This window comes from Mesocricetus auratus, unplaced genomic scaffold (genome assembly GCF_017639785.1).
Source record: "Mesocricetus auratus isolate SY011 unplaced genomic scaffold, BCM_Maur_2.0 Super-Scaffold_100021, whole genome shotgun sequence".
Classification (NCBI taxonomy): domain Eukaryota; kingdom Metazoa; phylum Chordata; class Mammalia; order Rodentia; family Cricetidae; genus Mesocricetus; species Mesocricetus auratus.
Window position 1 is genome coordinate 13,715,259 of NW_024429202.1, and position 12,676 is coordinate 13,727,934.

A 12,676-nucleotide genomic window follows, 5' to 3' on the forward strand; every position below is an offset into this window, starting at 1 on the left:
CACAAGTTGGGAAGGGAATGGCGTGTGTGCCTGTGTGTGTGTGTGTGTGTGTGTGTGTGTGTGTGTGTGTGTGTGTGTGTGTGTCTGTCTGTCTGGCTGGCTGTCTGTGTGTCTGTCTGGCTGCCTGCCTGCCTGCCTATCTGTCTGTCTATCCAGCTGACTGTTTGTCTGTGACTGTGTGTGTGCCTGTATGGTATCACCCCCACCTATATAGGGTGGGGGATTCCCCCCACCCCGCTCTCTCCACTGTGAAGATGAGGCCGCCCACCCCCAGTTCAACTGTTCTGAAAGTCTGCTTGGCAAAGGCTCTCACTGAGCCCCGGCTGCTCTCCCGAGCCCAGCGTGCTTGCTCTTTCTCCTAGGAGAGCCAGGGGAAAGCTCCTGACTCTGGGAGAGTGGCGCCTAGGTTGCAAAATGACAAACCTCAAGTTTTTCTGCTCTCCCCTTTCCCCCTCTTCCTTCCAGATACGTCACGACGGATCAAACAGCTACCGTTTGATGCAGCTTGGCTGTCTGGAGTCCGTAGCCAATTCCACGGTTGCCTATTCCTCCTCCTCTCCTTTAACTTACTCCACCACCGGCACCGAGTTTGCGTCCCCCTACTTCTCCACTAACCACCAGTACACTCCGCTTCACCACCAGTCGTTCCATTATGAGTTCCAGCACAGCCACCCGGCGGTCACTCCCGACGCCTACTCTCTGAACTCTCTCCACCACTCACAACAGTACTACCAGCAGATTCACCACGGGGAGCCCACCGACTTTATTAACCTGCACAATGCGCGGGCGCTCAAGTCCTCCTGCCTGGATGAGCAGAGGCGGGAGCTGGGCTGCCTCGATGCCTACCGCCGCCACGACCTGTCCCTCATGAGCCATGGCTCTCAGTATGGAATGCACCCAGATCAAAGACTCCTGCCAGGGCCCAGCCTGGGGCTGGCCGCCGCGGGAGCCGACGACTTGCAGGTAAATAAGCATGCAGCGGATTTGTCTGCGCCCTCCCCTCGCCCTCCCCCTCCCGCTCTCCGTTAGGGCTCTGGCTGTAAGTCTCTCTCTCTCTCTCTCTCTCTCTCTCTCTCTCTCTCTCTCTCTCTCTCTCTCTCTCTCTCTCTCTCTCTCTCTCTCTACACACACACACACACACATACACACACATGAGACTTAGGGAAAGTCATCAAATTACAGGAGGACTGTGCCCACTCGGTTCCTCTCATTGGATCAATAGCTGCAGCCCCTACCTGGGGCCAGTCGTCAAAAATCTTTTATGAATCTACATTTCTGACCCTGAGCGGGTAAGTGTGTGAGGCCAGTGGAGCTGGGTTTGAATCTAGCGGTCTCAGAGCAAGACCCTAAAAGCTGACGACCAGCTAATTGTAACCTCAATTTCCACCACTTACAGGGTCTACTGTCATATTTCCATCGTTGACCTAGACAGAACCTGTAAGGGAATCTCGTGATGAGTGGAGGGAGTGGGGTTGTTCTCAAGAAATTGTTGGAATCCACGCGTGAGCAAAAGTTTCACAAATGTTAGATTGCTGTGCCAAGTAAGGAACCACAAATGAAAACCTCAAAACTCAGTCCCAATAAAATAATTTTCTCAATGCACTCCACCAGAGTAGAGCTGTATTTTTCTCTGCCTAAGCACACCCGAGCTGGTAGCCCAGCAGGATACTATACATCTTTGTTCTTTCCCTTCAGGTCACTCCACATTAGGTAAGATGCAACTCGTTATACTGTCAGAAATGAGGAAATAAAGGAAGGGAGAGGAATAGAAAAAAAAAACGAGAAGGAGAAAAGGAAGGGACTGGGGTGGCAGGGGCAAGGAGGGAAAGAGAATGGAAATGAATTCAACGTTGCAAAGACCACCACTTAATCAAATCTCCCACTTAACACATTTTCCACATTCGTTGCCAACAATAGAATTCTTAATTAAGTGATGCCATTGTCTTATACACATTTCAAATCAATAAACCCACAAAGGTCTAGAGTAGGAACCCAAAAATAGTCAAACTTGAACTTCCTTTTAGGAGGAAGCATCTCCTTCCTTTTTCAATCTGCACAAAGCTTGCCATCTCCACACTCTCCTGAAGATTGGGAAGATATTCCAGGAGCACAACTTGGAGACAGAAGAGATCTCTTGTTGCGCACGGAATATCTTTCCTCCTCCTCTCCCCCTGAGCAAGAGATTAATTTTAAATTAAAGTGAAAGCCCTTATGGTTCCAACAAAGAGCCATAACCACATGATTCATGCACAAGAAAAAAGATTTCAGTCCTTAAAGCTTGACTTGCTACACTTATATTCACAAAATAATTTTATACGCTTAGGGCATTTTTGTACATTTTTCACAAGGATCTCTTTATGTCTCAGAAAGGGGAAAAATCTGCCATTCAATGCTTAGCTCAACTAAAACCTATTTACTCCTTTTAATAGCCACGTCTGCTGCTGATTTTTTTGTATCTGTACAAATTTTTTTCCTGTGCTAGGCACAAAGCTGGGCATTTTTCAAAAGAGAGGATTAGAACATTTGCAAGCACTGGACAAAGGCAGAATCCTGTGCAAAAGGACACCGTAGTTTATCCAATTTTCGACTTAGTGCCATTCAACTGGTCATTTATGCAATGTCATCTGACCAAACAGCATGTATTACTTATGGGGGGGGGTTGTTAAGTGAGGAGACCAAGATCACTTTCTGCTGAGAAAATAAACATCTTAACAGTGCGCCAGATTGTGAGAGAGGAAATCGGTCCACTTCCTTGGAGAGCTTAGGTGTCCTTTACCTTTCATACTTCATATATCTTAAAAAGTCTTCATTGCAGCCTATCTCATATACATTTATCCTTCCTTTTCTTTTTGTTACTTGTATTGAAATAATATTAGTCACACTGAGGAAGGAAACGCTTTAAGATGCTAGATGAAAGTTCACGGTGTGCGATGTATGCATGCATGAATGGTCATAAAGACTTCTATATGTGTATGTAAGTACATGTATTATAATATGTATGGAGACTAGGATGAGTTTATAAGTCTATAAAGTCATTCTGCTCTTCTGGATGTACTTAGCAGAATGGAAAAGAAAGAACCATAGCTACATTTAAAACAAGAACGAAGAGGGAGTGTGTGGGGAAAACCCGTCTCTCTCCTTTTATTTCTTCCTTTTTAAAACATTCATCAGCATATGCCTCATTTCAAATGCAACAAATGTAAATATACTTTTCCCTGCACAGAATGTTAAGTGAAAGTCCAATGGTTTAGAGGGCGGTCTAAGTCTGCCTAACAGATGCAAACGGTCTTGTGGCTTCAGTTCCATCTTTGAGTCCCCTAAAAAGATTTGCTATGGCCAACAAAGGAAACTGTCACACCTTTTCCCATCACCGCTTTAATTTATGCTCAGTCTCCAAGTTTTTTTTCCATATTGATTTGATAATCACTTTAAGGCAGAACATTTAAAATAAGAAAGAGCTGGTGAGGAGGTTGAAAGGGGGGGGCCTTACAGGCCTGCCTCAATATGGTGAAAATGGCTAGGCAAAAGGGAGCCAGGGCTGTAAAGGTTGTTTTGTAAAGTGGGTTTTTATTATGCACCGACTCTCTCCGCATTTACTTAACTCTTCACGGGCTGTTGGGTAGGTTAACACCCTTCAAGGCCTCTTTCATGTCCAATACCTCGTTTGTTTGTAAAGGAAAATGAGCTTTTAACACGTTTTGATTCGGAAGGGGGGAAAAGACAGACACAAAGAGAAATTTTTATTTTTCATAATAAAAAATCAGCAAGTCCTCTCTAGTTTTCCAGTTCAAATGATCACTGGGCACCTTGGGAGCTTGGAGATCTCCAGAGAGTGAACCTGAAGGAGTTTCCTCCATGAGACCCATTTTGGATAAGATAATTCTGTGTTCTTGCTTTGGGGAGAAACAGAATGCTTAGAAGATATTCTGATTCCTCCATGTGAAGTATTTCCTCTGAACCTCCAAGGAAACTCACAATTGCAGCCCCTGAAAGTGGTGAACATGAGCTGCCTGTGCATATGCTGTGTCTCTTCTCAGGACCCAAAGGACTTCTCATTCTTTTAGGCCCAAATGAAAGTCTCTGAAGTGTATTATTGGGGAGGGATGGAAAATGCATACCTCAAGATGAATCCAAGTTTTAGATTGTAGATTCTCTTAAAATGGTTTCCTTACGATGTTGTTTGCCGAATGATGCCTTCCATGGTCTCCTGGGACAGAGGTCAGGGATAGACTAGTCTGCAATATTTCACCCACATGGTCATGGCTACATATTTGAATGCTTCTGTTTCCTCTTCTTTTATGAAGGGTTCTGTGGAAGCCCAGTGTGGGATTGTTCTCAACGGCCAAGGGGGAGTCATAAGAAGAGGTAAGACCAACTTGTCCTTGGTTCCTTTGTTTTGAAGATCGAGGGAGACTTAGAAATATGAGAGTCTTTGTCTGCTGATTAAGAAACAACAACAAAACAAAAACAAAAACAAAAAGCAGAATTATGTTAGTCACCTATGCTGGTTCCATACAGCCATATCTATATTTTTTTAAAAAAGCTTCCTTTCTTCCAATGATACTTTAGTGCCTAGTGAACCCCAAGACTTATGCTAGGAGCTATCTCTTATTCCACACAGAATGACTACAGAATCCAAGTTAGGGAGAAAATTACTGGGATCAAAAACAAAAGTTTTCACACTTCTTTCCCTTTGCCCGATACCACATCCTGGAGCAAGATTTCTGGTTTCTTTTAGACCTAATGTGCCAGCCACAGCCTGGGTGTTTGGGGTGATGGTGTGAGCTACAGGCTTTGAGGGATTCTGTGAAAGTCTGTATCATTGAGGCTTTCCAGGAGGCTAATGAGTCACCAATATTATAGCTGCCTTATTTTTTTGAAGCGTCCAGAAGATTTCTTTCTTTACAGGAGGGTGGGAGGAGGAGGTAGTGTTAAGTGTAGTGGATAAAGCTTTCTTGTTCCCATCTGTTGAGGAAAACATCTGAATCCAGAGTTACCCATGGCACTGGAAAGGGGGGTGAGGCGAGAGGAGAGAGCTGTTGCATTCAGCCAAGGCACCGAAGGGGGGTTGTTTCTCAGATGTTCCGTTTTGACAAAAGATTTTGAACTATGACATTCACAGGGCCTCAAGGCAGTGCAGATTTTGCTAGCTTCCCTGCTTCACTGTACCCTGAGCCTCTGAAGTTTATTTCCCTAGCATGCTCAGTAACCCGAGGAGCACATGAGGCAAGAGAGACCAGCTGTTATCCCAACTTCATACGAATTAATAAGATGTGGTCTATTCACCAAGACTAATTCCTGCTTCAGGGTCACAGTTGTCTCTAGTAACCAAGCCACTAAACTTCTGATGGTACCAAAGCTGTCCCTCTCCCACTTCTCTCAAAGTTAGCTGAATGTTTTTTGGGGGGAGGGAGTAGGGTACTCTCCAAAAGCAATGGAATATTTTGTGTTTATGTGCAGATTTCATAATCCAGCATCCCCTGTAAACTCCAGAAGAGAAAATAAGGGATGCTTATCTTTGTGAACTTGACTGTTCCAAAAAGTGTGTGCTTGGAATTTATGTTTAATTTTAAAAAACTACTCGAATCTTTTGCTGAACATTTTCAAGATTGCAAATTTACTTTTTAGAATATGGCTATCATTCCATATAGATATTAAAAAGGAACAATATTAAACTTTCCAACTAGACCTGTATTCAGCTATATTGTGATAATATAAAACAGGGACAAGTTTCTGAATATTAAATTTAGATGTTCATAACTGTTGGGCCAGTAAAATATATTCACAGTGAAAGGGAGGCTCAGTGAGTTACTGATTGGGGTCTGGAAAACACTAAAGATGAGGCCAAGCGCTCAGGGCGCACAGACACCGTGGTGCTGAAGGACAGCGCCACTAATTAGGGAAAGAAGCCGGCTGGTGGGCGAGCCGAGCTTTCCGCTGCGGTTCATACTTTCTGCTTGCATTTGCTGAAGTGCATCCCCCAACGCTTGACTATCACACCAAAATGGCTGTAGCATGATTGACAGGCTGAGTTCCAGACTGAGCGCTGGAAATGCAGATGCCATGGAATCAATAAAGTTTCCGATGTGAGTTAGTAGCACCTCCCTTTTTTCTGACCATCCAAAGGGAGCTAGCTGAGCTTTGAGGTGTCTAAAGGATTGGAAGTGCGCCCTTACCTTATCGTAACTAGAGAAGTGAAGCTCCTTGGGTGATCTTTCCTTGTTTTCATACAATTCGGCACCTATTTGTTTCACTTTGGGATATTCTTCTCTTAGTCTGCTATTTTAAAAAAGTAAATCATTTATTGTGTGGGAGAAAAGTGCCATTCCCCAGGGAAAGAACCTGGAATTCCGGAATTAGTCAACAACAAAATCTGTAGTCCCCACCTACAAGTAATTCTGATCCCAGGGTCTGACCACATCTTCCCATCCCCACATGTTTTACAGGACAGGAGCAATCTCAGCTCTGGAGGTGTGTGTGTGTGTGTGTGTGTGTGTGTGTGTGTGTGTGTGTGTGTGTGTGTGTGTGTGAGTGTGTTGGCTGGCTGGCTAAATTCATAATTTTCAAGTGGATAGCAAGGAGTTTTCCATTTCGTCAACACAGGCAAGCCGCCTTATGTCAAAATACCTAGGAACCCTTCTCTTCATTGGCATGGTGCAGTAAACTCACCAAAGAGCTCCTAATATCCGTAACTCAGGTTATCAAAAATAGAACATCTAATCCTTAAATCCCTTCCCATCCCTCCTAGGGTGACAAGGTCTATGCTTTACAGGCTGAACTCCCTTAAAGCAAGAGTCTTTATGCTCCCGAGTTTCTCACAAATCTCTGTTGCCCCAAGCCAGCAAAATCTGCACTGTGCTACGGCCCTGCGAGTGTATAGCCACCATTTACAACACTAGAAAAAAAAAAAAAGCATCTGCTTTCCTTCGCAAGACACTCCCTCCCAAGGTCTGCCTTGAGGAAAGATACCTGCCTCTTTGTGGTACCCGAAGTGGATAGAAAGAAGCTGGCCTGGTTTGCAGAGGTTGAAGGGATGAGGAGTCAACAGTCACTAAGTCTGTAGTAAAGAACAAAATGTCATTTCTCAGACTCACTTTGTTAAGTGTCAATTACAGTTTTCCCCGTGTAAACGAAGGTCTGATAGCCAAAAGATAGTGTGGACAGACCAGGGAGGTAGCAGGGAGGTAATTACCACCTAGATAAAATATTTGCGGCCGCCACGGAGGCCCAGCTCCCTGCGCGCTCACTCCCGGTTAATGGTGTGCGCTATTTCGCCCGCAGCTCCGCCGCTCCGACCATCAGAACCAATAATCTTTACTTTACCCTGCACTCGCGTATCGATAGCTTCTTTCGCCCCGGGCGTTGGCTTTGATATGTTAATATTTCTGAGTAACAAATTCTGCAGAGATCATATTAATGTTGTTCGTACAGAGTGGAGCTTTGCCTTCGTTGAATATTCAGACAGTGGGTTTCAAAAGGCATCTCTTGAAGGAACGCGGCTTCTATTTACAGGAGTCGCCTATGTTTTCAGTCATTAAAAAAAAAAAAGAAAGGAAGGAAAGCCCACTCCTTTTTTTTCCTGGTGACTCTTCTAAGGCACCCTCGTGGCCCCTCCCTTTTGTCAGACACCCAAGCCCTTTTATTTCTCTCTGAGTATTTAATAATAAAATGTTGATGAGGACCACGGAGGCGACGAAGTTAATCATGAATGGTCTCCGAATGGAATCATGATATGGGGTTCACTTGGATAAAGGGGCTCTGGCCTTCACAAGCGCTTGAAGATGAGAGGACTTCCTGTGTGTGGGTGGAAAGTGACTGTTGGCCCTGATCTCTTTTGTGAAATCGGGATGGCAAACTAAAAGAAAAAAAAGTGGGGGGGGGAGCTGAAAAAAGTGTGGAGGGGCAGCGCCCTTGTTTCGCTTTGTGATCATCTTGCCTTGCAGCCCCAGGCTAATTTCCGAAGCTTAAATACCGCGGTCGCCTCTGGGCCACGTGGAGAGGGAAGGAACCTACCGGCCACTTGCAGGCAGGAGAGCTTTCCCGATTGCCCTTGGCTACACAAAATACAAACTACTTTGAATCAAAACATTTGGGGAGAATTAATGTGATTTGAACTCTGCACGTTTTAAGGGAGCGGCGTGTATCAGATCGCTGAGGTGACTGGCTCGCCACGGCTGAGGCATTTATACCGCCGTGCAGACATTGTCCGATCTGATTTAATTCTTCTTCAAAATATGTCTTTCCGCAAATGCAGCCTTAGCTTCAGCCGCCCTGTCTACCAATAATGGATAGGACAGAACTGACACTTTGTTTTTTGTTGTACTCCCAGAGACTGGCATGCTCCTCCTAAGGAGGATGTTCGCCTTGCTTTGTTTTATTCAGGACCCTCCTGGGTCTTGGTTGGACTGGTGGGATCTCAGAGTTGTGGCTTTTGGCAGCTTATAGACCAGGCAAAACAGAAGATGCACGGGTAGCTTAATCTCTCTTCCTTTGTCAGCATCTCCTCAGTGAGCCGCTACCTTTAATCTCTTGTAGTAAACAGGGCTAAAACCCATCTCTTTGGTTCTTCAACCTTTGTGAATGAAAATAGAGCAGGCGACACACTAGAAACTTCACCCTCTCTCTTAACGCTAAAATGAGCATACTTATGACTTGAAATTCTACCTCTTTTCCCTAACCTCCGGAACGCATACACCAAAGCATCTAGAAGCATGGTTTGTTGGACAGTTATTTGTCACGAGGAAGGAAATGTTTTGTACCCCGTTTTTTCTTTCTGTTCTGGAAAATCACCAGGGTCCAAAGTACGTTAAGCTTTGGGAACTCGGAATTAATCCCTGAGCACACACCAGGACACACTACAAGGAAGCAGCTATCTATTCTTTACCCTTTCCTTTTGTTCTGCTGGGAGGCAGTGCCAGCGGGAGGACGCAGCAGCTACCTGATGTAGCAACACCTGTAATAGCGCATCCCTCCATCCGAACAGCACAGCTGACACAGCATCAAAGACCTGCGTGATGGCAACTGAGCCCTCACCTCTTTGCTGTTTGATTACAATTAATATGTGTTGCCATAGGAGGAGGGGGGAATCCCACGCGCACGGGTACAAGAGTTGGTAAGGGAGAAAGGCTAGAGGGAGAAAACACAGAAAGATCCTACCCCACCTGTCGGACAAGAGCACCTCCCGGAAATGAAGCCACAAAACAAACAGGGACAGGAAACTCTTGTAACCGTTTACACATTTTTTAATGTGTCAAAAAAAAAAAAAAAAAAGAGCGATCACTGGAGACGAAGAAGGGGAAGAAAAAAAGTCCCCACCGTTTGTATTTCTTTCATTTGAATTGTAAACATCTGTTTGGCTGTAAGGCGAACAGAACATTTATTTCGCTCCTAAGATTTGGTCTAATTATGTCAACACCAACGTTCGGGGGAGTGAGGCGGTGCTGAGGTGCTGCGGCTTTGCAGGCTGCGCGCTGGGGCCTAACGAGCCAAGCCGAAGCAGGCTAGGAATTTATTGATCACACCTGCAGAGGCGCCAGGGGGCCTCTTGGCGCAACTGGGTGTGTTCTTAGGGGGTGGGCGGGGCTCAGAGACTAAGCACGTTGCTCAGATGTGGCTCCTTGGAGGCAACCATGCCTGTTTGCTCTGCTCTAGGCGCATCTAGGGTGAGAAGAGACTTTTAGCGCTTGGCTTCCCATTAGGTTGCAGTGCAAACTACGGGTAAATGAGTATCCAGCTTTGGGATGTAGTAGCTGCTCAGCAGAGTCAACATCGGGTACCATTAGTCAGGCTGTTGAATAAGCGTCTGTCCACTTCCTGTAACATCTCATCAATAATAGGCGGAAGTAGAACAGGTGTGAACACCTTCAGTTTTCAAGTAGGCCGGTTAAGAAGTAATTGTTCTCCAAGCTAGTATGCCATGTTCCTACTTGTCAACAATGCTTTTCCTATGGTCTAGAGGCAGAAGGACAGTTCCCCCAAAGAGAATTGCAGTTCTAGCCTTCTTCAGGCTATTCAGGATTGATCAGGGCAAAAAGGAGGACCAAAACCTGTGTTATTCTGTACCAGGTGTAGTGGTAACTACAGAATTTGGCTAACCACTTCCTGTTGCTTTGACAGAATTGTGCCTTTTATTTATTTGTTTGTTTATTTTTTAAAAAGCATGTCCTAAACAAGTGATCTTGACTAGATAATTCTTAGCTTATATAGCTACCCATTGGAATGTACATATTCACAAGAAATTGGAGAGCTCCCCTAATTTACAAGCAATGACCTCCGCAGAAATATGAAGGGGAGAACTCCCGAGAAGTTCTGCATAGCCTGGTTGAATGCCATCCTCAACTGGAATGCTGAACAGAAAATGAGTGTCACCCAACATCTGTGAGAGCTAAGGGGTCTCAGAGGCACCATTAGGACCTTGCGTGGGAGCACAGAATGACTACTGTTAATAGCTTGGTGATGTCCATTTCTAATCGTCCTCTGAGTTCTCATCATCTCTGTCTATAGTCTCCATTCCCTTAGCTAGGTTCTACCACGTCACTAACTTCATTACAAAGGCAAAACCCTGGCTATCATGTCTTTGTTTTATTCTCTGCCCGCCTGAAAGGAAACCCACTGGGAAGAAAGATATCAGGTTCCCCAAGTTGATGTAAACTCTACAAGTTGCCCAATCTTTAGCCAGAATAAGAGAGTTCCCCAAGGCGGCAACGATGCCATGTATCAAAGCAACAGAAATTCCCTTTAAAGATTCCGTGACATAAAAAATAAAAGAGTCTAGAGTTGATGGATAATCCTGAATACAAAATAAATCCTTGAGGCAATTTGTGTGTGCATAAAGCATATTCTTAATATGCAGCCTGTGTAACTTACCTAATACATGCCTACTTTAGCATAAACCAGAAGCCCAACCTAGATGAAGGAGAAAAACACCCAGGACCTCTGGAGTTTATAAGTGGCTAGGTAGCGTACCCTGAAGATGCCTGGGAAACAGCCTACTTTCAACTAAGCCAAAAGGTGATAGAATTTGAATGCAAGAAAACTAGACCTAACTCCTTTTCCCGAGATTGTGACCATCATTTTTTCGATAAATTGGGTTACTAAGGACAGGAAATGTCTAAAATTGTGTGGTATCATTTCCTAGCAGACAGAAGAAAAGAAAAGAAAAAACACAACTCCTGTAAATGTTTAAGATTAATTCTTTTTCTTCAGTAAATTACTGACTGGTATACAGGAGAGATGATAAATGTTAAGATATATGTTTGCTTCTGATTCATAGTAACTGCTGGCAGATACCTCCTTCCAGAAGTGGAGTGGATAGATATTGTATATATATGTTTATTTTTTATTAATTTTTCATATTTTCCTTCACATTGACCTAAATCCTCAAGCAATCAGTATCATGACTCTGACAGCCTTACCATAAAATCTAAATTCCCTGAAATTACCTTGATTTTCAGTTCATTTCAACTTTCAAGGAGTCACTTTATTATTATTATTTATTATTATTATTATTATTATTATTATTATTATTATTTTTGGTTTTTTGAGACAGGGTTTCTCTGTGGCTTTGGAGGCTGTCCTGGAACTTGCTCTGTAGACCTGGCAGGCCTGAACTCACAGAGACCCGCCTGCATCTGCCTCCCGAGTGCTGGGATTAAAGGCGTGCGCCACCACGCCCGGCTAAGGACTCACTTGATTTTTAAGTGCACTCTGTATCTATAAGTACACAGTGTAAGAATTAATGAAAGTGAATGAGTCAATAGCCACAACCCCAAGAATCTGTGAAATTTCCCTAGCATTGTTGCTATTCCTATTACTTTTGAAATTCTGCAGAAATTCAAAGTGGGGAAGAATTAGTAAATCTGTTTGTTTCCACCTGCAGAGGGAGATTGTTTACAGTTTTTACACACTTGACTCCAAGGAAAGGATTTTAGTTTAACTGTTGACAGACCTTCTGACCTCTCAAACTTTAAAACCTAGGTCTCATTTCCAGATAATGGCATGAGGAATTTCTTTCGGGATCCACACTAGATTTTGCCAAGATGACTTGACATGTATCCTCCCTCCCTTTTGTACTCTCAAAACGTTGGGCCCTATATACTGATTCAGAATTGTTAAGGGAGACAGACCTTGATCACTAGCAATTTCAAAGCTAACCGGTTGGAGGTTACTTACTGGCACATAGGCAGCCTCTCAGTAGCTACACTACTGAATAAATGATACCAGGTCACCCAGCAACCATTAGCTGCCCCTCCCTTGCCTGTGCTCCAGTAAACAACCCCACACTCATGCTTATGTAAGCAACCATAATTAAGTATTAAATTCAGGGCTCGGTCTCTCTCTCTGTCTCTCTGTCTCTCTGTCTCTCTGTCTCTCTCTCTCTCTCTCACACACACACACACACAGAGGCAGAGACAGAGAGAGAGACAGAGAACGAGAACATAAAACAGGAGGAAGGCATGCTGGGAGAAGGGTTTCAGAGATACAGAGGATGAGAGATGATAAGAGTAAAAATGACTAAAATTCATTATGAACTTGTATGAAACTGTCAAAGAAAAAAATATTTGCTGGGTGGTGGTAGTACACGCCTTCAATTCCAGCACTTGAAAGGCATAGGCAGACAAATCTCTGAGTTTGAGGCCAGGCTGGTCTACAAAATGAGCCCCAGGACAGTCAGGGC

The 12,676-nt window shown here is 44.2% G+C and overlaps 1 protein-coding gene across 2 annotated transcripts in view; it reads left to right on the top strand.

The window, feature by feature from the left end:
* The window catches only part of Tfap2d (transcription factor AP-2 delta), a 52,038-nt gene that overhangs the window by 937 nt on the left and 38,425 nt on the right, over window positions 1–12,676 (top strand). The window contains exons 2-3 of one of the 2 annotated variants that reach the window (XM_005072285.4): window positions 466–963; window positions 4,305–4,365. In XM_005072285.4, the coding sequence (XP_005072342.1) occupies window positions 466–963; window positions 4,305–4,365 (559 nt within the window). Of the gene's footprint in view, window positions 1–199; window positions 964–4,304; window positions 4,366–12,676 lie in introns of those variants that run through there. The other variant, XM_013115014.3, reaches the window with a different exon arrangement.